The sequence below is a fragment of the Mus caroli genome, unplaced genomic scaffold, assembly GCF_978045245.1.
Source record: "Mus caroli unplaced genomic scaffold, Mus_caroli_1 scaffold_2, whole genome shotgun sequence".
Lineage (NCBI taxonomy): Eukaryota > Metazoa > Chordata > Mammalia > Rodentia > Muridae > Mus > Mus caroli.
The window spans coordinates 109,805,479-109,818,842 of NW_028227257.1; the positions used below are offsets into that span (position 1 = coordinate 109,805,479).

General features: G+C 39.3%; 1 protein-coding gene across 2 annotated transcripts in view; it reads left to right on the forward strand.

Annotated features, from left to right (window-relative positions):
* The window catches only part of Tlk1 (tousled like kinase 1), a 111,757-nt gene that overhangs the window by 88,293 nt on the left and 10,100 nt on the right, over positions 1–13,364 (forward strand). For both annotated transcript variants that reach the window (XM_021154516.2, XM_029473978.2), the window contains exons 13-14: positions 9,847–9,944; positions 11,307–11,388. In XM_021154516.2, coding sequence (XP_021010175.1) covers positions 9,847–9,944; positions 11,307–11,388 — 180 coding nt within the window. The remainder of the gene's footprint in view (positions 1–9,846; positions 9,945–11,306; positions 11,389–13,364) is intronic.

The window sequence follows — 13,364 nt, forward strand, 5'->3', positions numbered from 1 at the left end:
ACTCTTTTTTTTTTTTTTTTTTTTTGGGTTTATTCGAGACAGGGTTTCTCTGTGTAGCCTTGGCTGTCCTGGAACTCACTTTGTAGACCAGGCTGGCCTCGAACTCAGAAATCCACCTGCCTCTGCCTCCCGAGTGCTGGGATTAAAGGCGTGCGCCACCACGCCCGGCTCGAAATAAACTCTTAACATAAAGTAGGATTATGATATTAGGTTCATTAGCCTTAAATTCCACGCATATTCCTGTTTAAGGAGCCCAGCACCATGAGACTTTAGAATAGAAGATTCATCTTCCACTTAAATTGATGATGGTTTGTGATGTGATGTAGTTCATGTTTTATCCATATGTATTTCATATTCAATAATTGAAGAGGTGAACAATATAGAGAAGTTTAGATACCATTAAATGAATCACAATGTTTAGTTTATATCTATGCTACTCTGTAGTTTTAGAAAACAAAGGTTTAAAGTGTGATGAAATGAAGAAAGAATCTTCAAAGGGATGGGGCTTAAAGTAATTAAATTTACTTCCAAAAACTTTATTGTAAACTTTACTTAACGGTTTAGTATCATGTTCATCTTCTAGGATTAGGAAGGTCACTCTATGGTGTCTCTCGGTAGGTCAAGAACTCTTTCAGCCAGGCTTGGTGGCACCCTCTTTGTATCCCAGAATTAGGCAATCGAATTCAGGGCACCACCAAACACGCTCTACATAGTGAGACATGTGTCTCAAAAAGACTGAAAACAACCCCCTCCCCTCTCCTCCCCCCCAAAATTTCAAAGTACAGAATACTATCCTGTGTATATGAGGCCTGGGTTCCAGCCAGAACAAACGGTTCTCTAGTATTTATAAAGAAAAGAATTGAGGAGTTGTCAGGAATTCATGCAGTCAGTCACTGCTCACACATTCATAAGTGGCTTATTTCTTTATCCTGTCTGACGCAGGCTCCCACTTGACTTTATCACACTTTAAAGCTTTGGTTTCTAAGACTACAAGTAGCACAGATATAAACTGAACATTATGATTCATTTCATAGTAAATAAGAGTCTCTGTGTTGTTTGCCTCTTTAGTTATCATTGAATATGGATAGGATATGAATTACATCACATCACAAATCATCAATTTAAAGTGGCAGATGAGCCTTCTCTTCTCACAGAGATGAGGAGGCTGAGAGTTTGCCTCTCTCCATTCTGGGGAATGTGTTGTGTCACTCCATCACAGGGAGTTGCTTTTCACACACGTTCCTTCTCTTTCACATATTTCCTTCCTTTGAAATTATGTTCACGTGAGAATAATGTTTCTTTCTTATTATTTGATATATGCATTTTTTTCCACTCAATTTACTTTTAAGTGGCATTAGAGACCCTCCCCCCTTAAAGTACAAACACTCTCAAATAAGATTGCTTTTAATTTGTTTGTTTTTATGTATTTGAGTGTTTTGCCTGTATTTTTTTTTCCATACACCATGTGTGTACAGCCCTAGGAGGCTGAGACGAGGTCATTGTGACTCCAGGGACTGGATATAGGAAGAGATACCAGTGTTTCTAACCACTGAGCCACATCCACAGTCCAACTTGACTTTATTTTTTAACACTCCCGTGTGTGTGTGTGTGTGTGTGTGTGTGTGTGTGTGTGTGTGTGTGTATGCACGCACATGCGTGCGCACATAGGTGATTATGCCTGTGCCATGGCACACATGAGTTGGTTTTCTCCATCTGCTAGTTGGGTCCTGAGAGCAAATTGAGGCAGACTGGTGCTTTACCTGATGAGCTGTCTTTCCAGCCTCCAAGTAACTTTCAAAAACAGTATCTTAAGGACTAGGACTGTATATAAGACTCCATTACTCCAGACAAGATTTCAAGGGTAAATGTACTCACTTTTGCTACCAGTAATTATGCACACTCCCTCTGACTAATGCTTACTAAAACCTTGTTGCAAAGAATAGTTTTATGTTTTTAAAAAAGCAAAATAGAGGCTGGGGAGATAGTTCAGTTGGTAAAATGCTGAGTTTGGGTCCCATGCATCCAAGTGAAATGTGGATTGAGTACATCTGTAACCCCAGTGCCAGGAGGCGGAGACAGGTGGGTCCTGGAGCTCCCAGCTGCCAGCATAGATAAACTGGTGAACTCTAGGGTCAGTGAGAGACCCTGTCTCAAAAGCTTACGTAGGGGTCTGGAGAGATGGTGTAGAAGGTAAAATTTTTCACTATGTAAGCCTGATGGCCTGAGTTCAATTCCCCAAGCCACATAAAGGTAGAAGAAGAAATCTGACTCTCTCTCTCTCTCTCTCTCTCTCTCTCTCTCTCTCTCTCTCTCTCACACACACACACACACACACACACACACACACATTTAAAAATTAGGAAACAAAGGTAGCGATTGCGGAGGATACAAGTGTCACTCTGTCTTAACGTAAGCATACACAGACATTCACCTGCAACCTGCACACATGGCAAAGTAACAACTCACCATTTGAGACATTCCTGCCCTGTCTGAAATGTAGGACTGGGAGTATCATCAAACCATAGACTTGTTAGCCCCTTTTTTTATACCAGCCTTTGGTAACTTCTAATAATGGACAAACTTTTCTTTCCTCTGATTTACCAACGCTTTGTAGGCTGTTTGTAGAATGAGATAGTTATTCTGGAATTGAAAACAGCCGTGTTTTCAGTGAAATCAACAGACAATGAAACAATTCCCTAAAATGTCTCTAGTCACAGTATAGAAAGCATGTATGTTTTAGTAATTCTGCTATCCTAGACTGTTAAGGAAACAGAAATGTAAGTTTTCAGGGATGGTTATTGTGTCTTGACACATTAAGTTTAATGTGTGTGAACGTAGTTGTTCTTTGTTCTCTAGTTTTTGTTGTTGGGTGTATTGAGATTGGTCCTGACTGGCTTGGCACTCATGGAGATTTTCCTGTCTCTGCCTCCCAAGTTTTGGGACTACAGATGTACAGTACCTTACCCACTGTTCTCTTGTTTGCACATTTACATTTTAAATATGCGATTATTTTAGGAGAATGCTAGAAAGTTTGATGTCTCAGATACTAAATAGTAAAATAGGCATGGGGAGTGTGAGTGAGTGTGTGTGTGTGTGTGTGTGTGTGTGTGTGTGTGTGTGTGTGTGAGAGACGGAGACAGATTTCTAAGATCCTGTTTAAGTACCAAAAGTTTTATCGGGGAAACATAACGAGTTTGTAATCGAATCAGGGATAGACAAGAACCAGCAGACACAAAGGTATCAGCCTGAAGCAATCAGCTAAGCAATTGACAGTCATCTCAGTCTCTACTGAAACAGAATCACATCCAGCATGCCACCTGACACCATTTCTTTCTCTCTTTCTCCTCTGCTCCTTGCGATGTGGCATTCATCTCTCCTTGTGCCTCGTTCTGAAGAGATAACAGTGTAGCACCAGCTCTGCCACTGACATCCTGTTCTCTGACCGATATTGGCACCTGCAAAGAGAAACAAGCAGTGACAGGCAGCAGCAGCATCAGTACTAACCTCCATGGTGACCTCTTTACAGGCTGAGAACAAGCTCACAGCTCTTTTCTCACTCCTCACAGTGGAACATGCAGCCAGTTGAAACGGACACGACTGGATTGCCTACACGCCTTTGAACAGTGGAGAATGCAGGGCATTGGGTTTAGGTGAATCGACTTCACATATTCCTGGCCAACTTTGGTGTCTCTGTCAGCCTTTTTAGAATACTTAATATCATCCAACTCATCAAATCCTTAATATGAACACAAAATTAAGTTCTGTATGTGACATTTCTTGTCATTTACTTTTGAATGCAAATAATGAGCACTATAACATTAGATGGCTTACTCTTTAGATCTATTTATTCACTTCTGTGTTTGTGGCCATAACCTAAAGAAGTCTTAAGTTCTCTCACATAAGGCCATTATGTTTTCTATACACGGTGAAGGCAGGAGTAGGAGTAGTTCTCAGGGGAATGCTGGAGGAAGTGCACTGTGCTTGAAAAAGTCACACTGAAGCCCAGGAAGAGTGTCAGGAGGTGTTTGGCTTCTGGCTGTGTATGGGCAGGAAAGGCGCTGAGAAGTGTGCAGGAGTTCTTCAGTTGGCTTATTGTCGTCGTCCTGTTGCTTCCTCGTCACTCATGAGTAGGTTGAGAAGGATGGCTGCTGAGAGGGCATGGACGCCCCAGATGTGCTGTTATAGGTACTTCCTCCCCCAGACACTTAGGACAGTCTGGCTCTTATAATCAGAGCCCTAACTTAGCAGTTAATGATAGCCACTTACCAAAATGAGAATTTAGAGGTAAAGTTTTCTTCCTTGGTGCTTAATATTAATTTGCTTGTTTAAGCAGTAGGATTTAAACCTTTTTGTAGGGCTGGGGATGTGTTTGCCTGGCGTGTATGAATCTAGGGTTCTAACCCCAGTGTATCCAGGGGTGTGGTGCGTATATATCATCCAAGGAAGATCAGAAGTTCAAGGTAACCCTCAGCTTCACAGTCACATAGCCAAGGTTAGGCTCAAAAAAAAAAAAGTTTTGGTTTTTTTATTTTTGTGACTGTTTTAATATTGCAAGTCAGATTTTGTTCACTTGGAACATGCTGAGTTGTTTAGTCTAGAAATTACTGTTTTAAAAGGAGACCAATTTTTTGGCCACTGGCCATTTTTATTCAAAACTATAAATCTATGCCATTTAAGTGCACACACGTAATGAGTATGTTAAAGCTGATCGATTCCCATTGTGAGGTAGAAAGTTTAATCTTTTTATACTTATGTGATCCATCAATATCCTGAAAAGAGTTCAAAGAAAGTAGAAGCCTGGAAGAAAGGACTCTCCTGGACATGTACTACTGTAAAGGGCTGCTAGACAGTCAGTTGTCCCTAGGTAACAGTTAAGGGATTCTGCCCCTATAATACAGCAGGTCAGCAGAATAAATACTAAATGTTATACTTGAAATTTGCTAGTCATTGGAATTCTTACATGTATTTGCAACTGTTTAGACAGGGTTTTGCTTTGTTTACACAAAGTGGAGAAACTTGTAGAGGAACAAACCTGCCTTGTTTTGCATTCATACCCAGTTAAAAGTTTCAGTGTATATATCTGTGCATTTGAAGAGAGAATAAAACACACATGCCACATGTGCCACATCCCCTCACACAAATTTCTCTCTTAGAAGGAAATGAAGAACTTACAGTGAGGGATGAGGAGGGCATCAGTAACCTAGCAACGAGGTTGGAGGGGAGGGGTCTAAGCTGCTTAAACTCTCATAGGAAAGAAAGTGTTCCCCTCAGTCATGGTGGATGTATGGATTGGAAATGAAAATAGAAAGATGATGTGTATAGGTAGAAAAGAAAGTAGACATGGTTTCCAGAGCTCTGTGTCTCCTTTCTCCTTTCCCATCTACACAGTCACACTCAAGTATAACAGTCGTGATAAATTCAGACCTGCTATGTATTGGTAATAACTGTCTGTTGGCTCGTATCTACATAATACGGATAAAGTTAAAGAAAATTGGTAGATTTCTCTCTGTCTGTATCTCTCTCTCTCTCTTACTCTCACTCTCTCACTGTATGTGTGTGTTGTGAGAGAGAGGGATGAGGGAGAGGAAGAGGGAAAGAGAAGATGGATGGACACACAAGTTAGAGGTCAAGAAAGTGGAGTAGACATGATATGACTCATGAATTGGGATATTATGTTGTCAGAAGAGATTAACTGTGAGTAAGGCACATTTTTGTGCTGAAAATATGTTGAGACAAATTGTTCAGTCAGGTGGTATGGCTATGGGACTTATTCATGAATTTTAAAATATTGGAAATTAGTATTTTGCGGGTCATATAATCAGGCAGTATCAATCTGCAGTTTATATGACTTGATTTTTATGATGTATATCAGAATATAAAAGTATGTTTTAGTTGTGGTACATATTGTTAAATTCCCTGTTGCTGAATTGTTGGGCTTGAATAGAGAAGGGATATGTCCATTTATTTTGTGTTTGATCACCTGGCCTACCACTAATAAAATCTGTTCTTACTAATGATCATTCTACTCTGTAACTGCCTGTATTATAGAGACCAATCCATTTCCAGAGATATCCTTGTTCCTTTAAGATTCTTTATGATTTATGATTTCTATAAGTAAGTAGCTAGTGGTTGAAATCAGAATTAGAACTCTATTTATTTTTTAGATAGGATCATATTATGCAGCTTTTGCTGGCCTGGAGCTTTCTCTGTAGTCCAGGCCAGCCTAGAATTCAGAAATCTTCCTGTTTCTGCCTCTGGAGTGCTGGGACTAAAGGTTGTGTACCACCATGACCAGTAAAACTTAGTATGTGGTTAAATTCTACTAAGTTAACCTGGTTTTTCTGTGAGTTTGAAGATATGGTTCTATTGTGATTAGTTGTGAACTCAGACCATTCTCATTTCTGAACTCACCGAAAAGGATTAATGGCGTTCTCAAGAATAAGAATAGTGCCTGTAGGGCAGACCTTTGGAAATTATCTGATGCAAGGTAACTTAGTTGTTTAGACTCATGCAGCTCTATTCCAATGAGGAGACGTTATCAGACAGCATTGCCTCTAGCATTTGCTTAGACAGTGCTTCTCAACCTGTGGGTTACAACTCCAGTCAGATACCCTGTGTATCAGATATTAACGTTTCAACTTCGAATAGTAGCAGAATTATAGTTTTGAAGTAACAATGAAATAGCTTTATGGTTGGGGATCACCACAACATGAAGAACCGTGTTTTAGGGTCACAGCATTAGGAAAGTTGAGAACCACTGGCTTAAAAGAATGTGTATACTTGCTTGGGCTGCAATAGTAAAGTACTGGACTGGTCACTTGAGCAATAAAAAATGTATGTATGTATGTATGTATGTATGTATGTATGTATGTATGTATTTTAGATATTTTCTTCATTTACATAAAAAATTATTTATTTTCAGAGTCTAGATCAGGTTTTAGCAGAGATTGGTTGTGGTGATGCCTCTCATCGTGGCTTATACATGGTCTGGGGATGTGTGTGTAGTCAGGCAGGAATCTCATCTAATTAGCACACTTATCTTGTCATGAAGCCTCTCCATCATTACTTTCAACAAACCCTGACTATGTCCCAGAATTAAGGCCTCTGTGTATGAACTTAAGGGGAAACATAAATATTTACTCTTTAACAATATACCTTTTTCTCTGAAATTTGGGAAAAATTAATTAAAGTTGCAACATTTTTTCCCCCAGAATATATCCCAGTGTTTTCAGGTTTGAGAATTACTAGGTTACCAGATGGGAGGTGTAAATACAGTTCACACTTCCTGTAGACGTTTACTACATCGATTGTATAAACACCTGAATATATAAAAAGTGTTCTGTTCAGCAGTTTAGTTGAACCTCTTAATTCTCTAGTTGAGACTAAATTTCTGGGGCTGGAGAGATGGCTCAGTGGTTAAGAACACTGACAGCTCTTCCAGAAGATCTGGGTTCAGTTCCCAGCAACCACATGGTGCTCACAACCATCTGCTACTCCAGTACCAAGGGTCGGAGGCCTTTTTCTAGCCTCCTCGGGCACCAGGCATGCATATGGTGCACAGATAATCATGGAGACAAAGCATCTGTACACATAAAATGGGATTTGTTGTTGTTGTTGTTTTTCGAGACAGGGTTTCTCTGTGTAGCCTTGGCTGTCCTGGAGCTGACTTTGTAGACCAGGCTGGCCTCGAACTCAGAAATCTGCCTGCCTCGGCCTCTGGAGTGCTGGGATTAAAGGCGTGCACCACCAAGCCCGGGCTTATGGAATTTAAAAATAAATAAGTAAAAAGACGATAGTTCTGGATAAATGCTGTTGAAATTGCATCCCCATGTGGTAATTCCAAGTAAAATGGCAACAGGTATTCCAGTTGGTATTCTGATAGACTTAGTGCATTTTATCAGACCCTTGGAACTTTCACTAGCTTACCAAATGCCAGTCATGTGAAGAGAACAGTCAACCTCTTCTGGATTGTGGAGCTAAAATGTAAGCTTTATCATACTTTTTACCTATCTGAAGGGCTAGTTTTTTCTACTTTGGTTGTCTTAAGACAACCAAGCTAGCTGTACTCAAAATGTATTTTCCAATGCTTTAAAATTCATTTCCTGTTCGTACAGTGAGTCTTTGATGTTGAATGATAGTGCTCTTAGCACTTGGTGTTTGTAGGTCTGAGGTCAATCTGAAATACGTAATAAGAGCCTGTTACATACCTGCCAAAATAACTGACTGAAGCTATAGCAAATCATGAGATATCATGTAAGAAAACCTAACGGCCAGAAGTGTAGCTCAGTGTTAATGCTTGCTATCGTGCAAGAGGCCCTCTCTTCCCTCCAGGACTAACAAGAAATGATAGAAAAATCTTTGAAGAACTCTAGATAGCTCTTTATTTAAATTTATCTTGATATTTTAAATTCATCATCTAATAATCTTCATCATCTATCTCTGTCAAAAGTAGTGGTTGAATTACATTGAAGAATAACAACTGTTCCAGGTGTAGTCAGGTTTCTATCCTGTTAAATCCAGCATCTTAGAGGCATAGGAAAGCATGCTAATTCAGACTGTGGAGCCTAGTGAGTGTTAATTCACACACACACACTGATAAAGGTGTAACTTTCAGAATCTCGTAGAGTTTAAACATACTTAGATTCTTTTTTTTTTTTTTTTTTAAAGTGTTTGGCATTTGATGGTGGCAGGGGATGGGTGGGCTGGTATAAGTCAGAAAACAACACGAGGATGAAGGCCCTGGATTTAGTTTTTTGATCTTTGAAAATTTAGTTTTGTTCACAAGAATTTATATTTATATTAAGGATGCCCTCTATCTCACTATCTGTCTGTCTGTCTCCTCCTTCTCTATAAGAATCTCTGACTACGCTCAGATTTGTAATCTTCATTGCCATGGTCTCCCATGTGCTAGAATTATAGGTGTGCACCATGACTTCCTATTCAACGATACTATCAGTGCTAAGTAAAGGAGCTAATGGAATAGAGGATGTTCAACTATAATATTGAGAAATAGCATCTAGTCTGTATTTTCTGCAGTAGACGAATAATTATAGTACATACATAATAAGCCACCATAATCTGTGTTTATTTACTTAACAAATAAATACTTTTATTCAAAATATTTTAAAAATTGGACATTTCTAGAAAACTCCACCAAATTTGGCATGTTTGTATCCACCTGTAAATAGTTGTTAAATGACTGACAAGGCATATGTATGTGAAGAGGGAAAGAGTATGCTTGCTTGATTATGCTTTGGTATCTTTGATTTTTTTTTTAATGTGTTTCAAGACATGCAAATGCATGTATAAAACATGTACTGAATAGTTTTGAAGTACATCTTTAGGACTTGGCTTCATTTGCTCTGCTAACTGGGGATCTGCCATTGCTGTTTATAGGTTTGCTCAAATGTTTCTTTAAGGTGATAGGGTTTATCCAAAGTGTATTTGTGTTCTAGACTTCATTAGGTTGTAGCTATTCCCCCTCTCTCCCCTAATTACATACAAACATACCTCCATTCGTTTTGTGCTAGTAAATTTGTTCCTCTTAAATTAAAAATTGGGAACCCATTTTGTTGAGATCAGTCAGCTTTCTATTGCCTTGAAGTCAATCACTCAGTGTGGACATTTTCAAAATGCATTCCTCAGAGTACAGAACAGTGTGGGCCTTCCTGTACAGCGCTTAGACAGCGATGGGTGCCACAGCAGGCCTTTGGTCTGCTCTTGTCCTTTAGTGGTACTCTGTAATACACTACTGCTCTTGTCACTGTGAAATGGATGCATGGATAAAATATCCTGTTACATCACAAATAAACAGAACTTGTTATAGTTTCGTCTCTTCATCTTCAGGAAGAGGCTGAAATCCAGGCGGAACTGGAGCGTTTGGAGAGGGTCCGGAACCTTCACATCCGAGAGCTGAAGAGAATAAACAATGAGGATAATTCACAGTAAGTCCTAAAGTCACACATGACAGAAGGCCCGGGGAGATCAGAGAGACTTCCTCCTCAGCCACCTCTGTCACACAGAAAGCTTACACAGTGTACCAACTTGGATGTCTGTGTGCTCTGCTAAGCCCTGGACCTCCCTGTCCCGTCTCTCATTCCCCCACCTGATAGACTCCCTCTGGATATCTAAAGCGGCTTTCTCTTCATTTCACATCAAGTGCTCCCCGTGCAGATGACCTGTCTGAGAGCCATCTCTGCTTCACCTCATTTCCCCTTTCATTATCCTTTTTATTAATTTTCCATGGTAATTAGTACTACTGGGGTTACACTTTACTTTTTAGTTATCTATTTTGTCTCTTCCCCCTAACCTGTAAGCTTTTTGAGCAAAATCATTATTTTGATCTTGTATCAGACATACCAGTAAAATTGTACTAATGTGGTATTTTAAAGCCATTGCTGGCAAAGTGTTCATTTGGGAATTTTTCTACAAAGCCCTTCCATGTATTCACTTGTACAGGTGGGCTGCTCATTCTGACGAGCTCTTTCTGTAACAGAGACACAGTAGCAGGTTTTGTTTCATAGGATTGGGTGAAAACTAAAATAATGAACTTACATAAATACTTACTGTATAACCAGTACGATGCATGTCACTCAGTCACGAGAGCATGTATTACTTAGTGTATCACAGGTACAAGCAACATTAATAATGGCAGTATTACTTGAGAGTGATTTTTATAAGCTTTTTAAAAATTTTTACTTTCAAAATTATGAATAAAAGTCCAAAGACACTAAGATGTAACCATGAACAAAGACCAGTTGATAATTTAAAAAAAAAAAAAATCAGTACTATAAAATCTTGATCACTTGTAACTCACTATAAAAATATTTTTGTGATAGAAGTGGTTTATGAGAAATAGCGGTCTCCTATCAAGCATTGGTGGTTATTGTAAAACTGTTAGAGTTATATACTGTTATAGTTGCAGTTTGTAAGTGCTAAAGCATAACACAGGTGCTATACTATGCAGAAAGACTGAGAGAGCCGGGCGTGGTGGCGCACACCTTTAATCCCAGCACTCGGGAGGCAGAGGCAGGCGGATTTCTGAGTTCGAGGCCAGCCTGGTCTACAAAGTGAGTTTCAGGACAGCCAGGGCTATACAGAGAAACCCAGTCTCGAAAAACCAAAAAAAAAAAAAAAAAAAAAAGAGAGAAAGACTGAGAGAATAGAAGTAGCTACTGGCTGGTATTTGTCATTAACAGCAGAGAAACTGAAGCAGACATAGCTAGGATAATCATGAGTGGGCGTTACTGTACTCAGAACTGGATTCTTTTAATGTGCCGCAGTAGTTTTTTCTCTGCTCTTTTAAGGTTCAAAGATCATCCAACGTTAAATGAAAGATATTTATTACTTCATCTGCTTGGAAGAGGTGGCTTTAGTGAAGTCTATAAGGTAATGTTTTCTGTTCTTTATGCTGATGTGGGGGAGGTGGCTAAGAAGAAATACTTGGTTTTTGTTTTCTGCTTTTAGATGGACTTTTGTCCTCAGTCTCATTACAAAGAAGAGATTATTGTGGGTTTCGTTTTCGTATCTCTTAGGGGCTAAGCTCTGTTACTAACCTGTGCAGTTCTCTCAGCCATTCAACTGTCCATAAGTTGTGCTGACACATGACTCAGTCTCACTGCTCTCAGCTGCTCAGTCCCACTGCTGTGTTGGTCATTAAGTTGCTTTTCTCTTTGCTCTAGTTTGCCTCTCACTTGCTGTGATAGACACCTTGACCAAAACAAGTTGGAGAGGGAACAGTTATTCATCCTAAGAGTTTACTGTCCTGCACTGAGGGAAACCGGGGCAGGAGCTCAGGGCAGATGCTGGAAGCAAGAGCTGTGAGGGAACCCTGCCTGCTGGCTCGGTTCCTCTGGTTTGTGTGTGTTTTTTACACAGTCCAGCACCGCATGCTCAGGGGTGCCACTGATCACTGGCCAGTCAGTCTCCCAATGTAGAGTCCCTCAGGTAACTTGGGGCTATGTTGAATTGACAGCTAAATGAAGTGGTTTGGTTTGGTTTGGTTTGGTTTTCTGCTTAAGCTAATAAAGCTCTGGAGACCTTTTAACAAATATATAAGTTATTAAGTGCTTTTTAAAGGGGCATCTTTGCATATAAGTCACCATGAAACTTAAAACTATTTTCTTTAAAAGCATTTGATATTTAAAACATTTATGGGGGGCAGGGGGGAAAGTCACAGTAAAGGCATGTGGACCTCAGGACCTGCGTTCAGTTTCAAACAACTTTGTTGGAAGGCTTACATCTGCCTGTAACTAACTCTAGCTCAGGGTGATCTGATGTATCTGGCCTCACAGGCATCTGCACTTGTGTACATATAAATGAAATTTTAATATTTATATATTCATAGTTTAGGTCACAGGGAGGTCACCTAAAATAAAATACATAGTTTAAAACATTTATAAATTATGTGATACTTAAAGTACTGGTTGTATTCTTGTTTTTTATGAAGTGGGCTGGTAATTGGAACAGTTTTTTTGAAGGGGAAGACAATTGATAAAATTGAATATAGATCATATACCAGATTAGATTAGGAAATATTGATATACTTAGGTGTAGTGGTATGATTTATTTAGTGCCTTATCTCTTAGAGATAAATTGTGAAGAATTACCAGCTTACTTTTAAACATTATAGTGGGGAAGTTAGGTAGCTGCACGTAGAGTTTAATGGTAAAGCATTCCCTTAACCTGCACAGCACCCTGGGTTTAGATGCGCACACTGTTTTACCTTAAAGGGATGTGGCATGGTCGAAGGAATAGATTAAATTTTTTAACTGGATGGTTGGTGCATAAACATTCATTATGCTATTTCTCAAGTATAGAGTATAATAATTTCATAATAAAGGAAGTTTTTTCCATAATTGAAAAATTATTAAGAACTTATTATTCGAGGCTGGAGAGAGCTCAGTAGTTGAGTGGTGGTGTTCTTTCAGAGAAAGATGTTGACTTCCCAACACCCTTCATGGGCAGCTCACAACCATCTCTAACTTCAGTTTCAGAGGGCCCAGTGCCCTCTTCTGGCCTCTGCAGGCACTACATGCACAAGTGCACAGATAACAGAGGCAAAACACCCATACACATAAAATAAAAATAACTTTAAAGTTCAAAGAACATATTAATTTTCAAAAAAGTAAAAAGTATGGAGTTGCTAAGAAAAGGTAGATAAAAATACTTTGTTTTCTCTGTCATACAGAAAAGTATCCTGGCTGTTTGTGTTGCTGGTTTAGCCTACAGGATTGCACATGTAAAGGAGTGGGTCCATATTTAAAAGAATGCTAGCTTCATCGTTTTATTGTGATTCAAAATATTAGCATCTAATGAAATTGACCGTGAAAGTTTATGTTCATAGTCTATAGTTCTCATTGCCA